General features: G+C 63.2%; 1 protein-coding gene across 1 annotated transcript, besides 3 other annotated features; it reads right to left on the bottom strand.

The window, feature by feature from the left end:
- Window positions 1-1,009: 1,009 nt before the first annotated feature.
- Window positions 1,010-1,033: a microsatellite.
- A 167-nt stretch (window positions 1,034-1,200) lies between these two features.
- Window positions 1,201-1,239: a microsatellite.
- Window positions 1,240-1,457: 218 nt separating this feature from the next.
- Window positions 1,458-1,480: a microsatellite.
- Window positions 1,481-1,676: 196 nt separating this feature from the next.
- Tco025E_10149 (uncharacterized protein) lies at window positions 1,677-2,204 on the bottom strand (the record flags this gene model as incomplete). The annotated part of the gene is made up of 1 exon (XM_029376936.1): window positions 1,677-2,204. A coding segment is annotated over one exon (528 nt), but the record flags the coding sequence as incomplete, so codon positions are not given.

Genomic DNA, 2,204 nt, shown 5'->3' with positions numbered 1-2,204 from the left:
CCCTTCTTTTCTTGCTGACCCCAGATGAAAAATGCCATTTATCTTTTTGTTAGTATTCAAAGAAAAAACAAAGAACCCCACAGATACAAAGGAGAAGCACTGCCATAACTCCGGGAAAAAAACTGCGGAAAGGAAAAACAAGACATGGAAAATGAAGTCACCGCCTTGGAAATCTAGTTCACATGAAAAACAAACACCCAACACAAAAACAACGACGATACACACCGCATCTGGCCGGCGACGCCCCACCCGCCACCCTAAAACGCGGGAGCGACTTCGTCCTTAAAAAGAGGGACCATCGCCACCAAAACGGGTCGCGAAAAACGGCCCACGCCCTCCGACGGGGGCCGGGGGCCGGCAAACAGCACCCCCCGCGACGCCGGGAGCGCCCCCGCCCCTCGGAAGCGGCGCGCCCCCCTCCCCGTAGCGGGGAGGGGGCGAACCCTTGCTTTCGTTCTCACCTTGGAAAAAAGGAAAACAACGGGCGGCCCGGCCCGTCCCCTTTTGCGCCGCGTCGGGGCGGGCGCGGCTCCGTTTTCGGGCGCGACCGCCAGCCCGCGCCCGCGAGCAACGAGAGCCGCCGTGCGAAGCGACGCTGCCTCCCGCAGGCGTCGTGCAGTTTTTGTTTTCTTTTCGACTCAGCACGACCGTCCGCGCCTCCGTGGCGGCGACGGATGTCTGCGGCAACGGACGAACCCCCCGCGGCCGCACTCCCTTCACACGCACACACAGACACAGAGAAGTGGTGGGGGCGAGGCGCAAAAGACAGCCCCGCACACACGCTGCGGCAGGCGGCACGGCGCAGGTGAAGTGCGAAGCCCCCGTCCTGCGAGGGGGAAGGGGCGCGGGAGGAGAGGCCGGCCGCACACCGCACGCCCAACAAGGCACGCAGCGAGAGGGACGGGACGGGCCCACGGCCCGCCGCACCGTCTGCCGCTGCTCTGCCGCAGCGGGGAACAAAAACAAAAAGAGCCGCCGTCGTCGCAAACCAAAGGTGCCTCTAGCGGGAAGGAGGAGGAGGAGGAAATGGAGGTGTGTCAGCGGCACAGCCAGCGGCGGCGAAGAGCAAAACAGGGCACGGAGGCACGCAGCAGCGGCGGCGGACACGGCGCTCAAGCTCAAAGTGCGCTGCAGTGAGTAGCCCCAACAAAAAAAAATTAGTCGCAAAACAACGATGCGGAAGTTCAGCAGGACTCAGGAGAAAACAAAAACAAAAACAAACGAAAAGATAAAGCAAACTTACTTCGGCAGGGATTTCTTTATGCGGCCCAAAAGCACAAGAGGGCTGCGTATATATCCATCACCTGCGCGAGAAGGGGGAAAAAAGACTGCCTTGCAAACTGCCCACGCTCACACATGCACGCCACTCGCACATTTGCACCTCGCGGTGGCCGCGACCTCGTGCCTCAGTTGGGCAGTCCGTGCGGGGCTCACAGCCACGAGGCCGCGGCCACCGCGTGGGTGGGTGGGCGGGTGGGTGACAGCCGCAAACAGGAGGGGAAACTCGTCGCTTGTGGAATTGTGTATAGAAGGCAACCAGAGGGGAAGAAAAAAAGGAAAAAAAACAGAAGGGAGGATTGTCCCACAGGGACAACAAGCAAACTGAGCACGCAAAGAGTACGCGTTGTCCACCTTCCAGGGAGCGTGTGCGTGTGTGTGCGGTTGCTTCTCACCACCTACGCAGCAGCATAGGCAAGGGCAGCCGGGAGCAGCAGCAGCAGTGGGGCACGCACAAACAAAGCGGTTGTGACGTCACTGCCGTCCGCGTTGCTTGGCGCTGCGCTCCCGGAGGCGGCGGCATTAGCAAATGGCCGGTTGGCCGGTGCAGAAGCACCGTCCTTCGCACCAGCGGGGGCGACAGCACCGTTGGTGGCCGCAGGAGCGACTTCGGACGCATCGGCCCGCGCGGTAGGCGCGGCGCTCTCAGTCGCGGTGCTGGGGCCCGCCGCCCCGCCCTGCTGCTGCGCCTCGGCGGCGGCTGCCCCGCGTCCCTCCGCCGGGGTTAGGGACCCTCCACCGCTCTCACCTCCGCGCAGCGGCGGCACAGCGTCGGGTTGGCCACTGCTCTGCGCCGCCGCCGCCCCTTGCGTCTGCCCTTCGCTCTCGGGCGGCCGGGCGCCGGCAGTGGACTGCGCGGGGTTTGTCGAGTCACTGTTGGGTTCAGTCGTCGTTGGACCTTCCGCACCGCCTCGCTCTTCTTCACT

This window comes from Trypanosoma conorhini (assembly GCF_003719485.1).
Source record: "Trypanosoma conorhini strain 025E chromosome Unknown Tco_14.4_contig_01495, whole genome shotgun sequence".
In the NCBI taxonomy this organism is placed as follows: domain Eukaryota; phylum Euglenozoa; class Kinetoplastea; order Trypanosomatida; family Trypanosomatidae; genus Trypanosoma; species Trypanosoma conorhini.
This window is presented reverse-complemented; position numbering and strand designations above follow the sequence as displayed.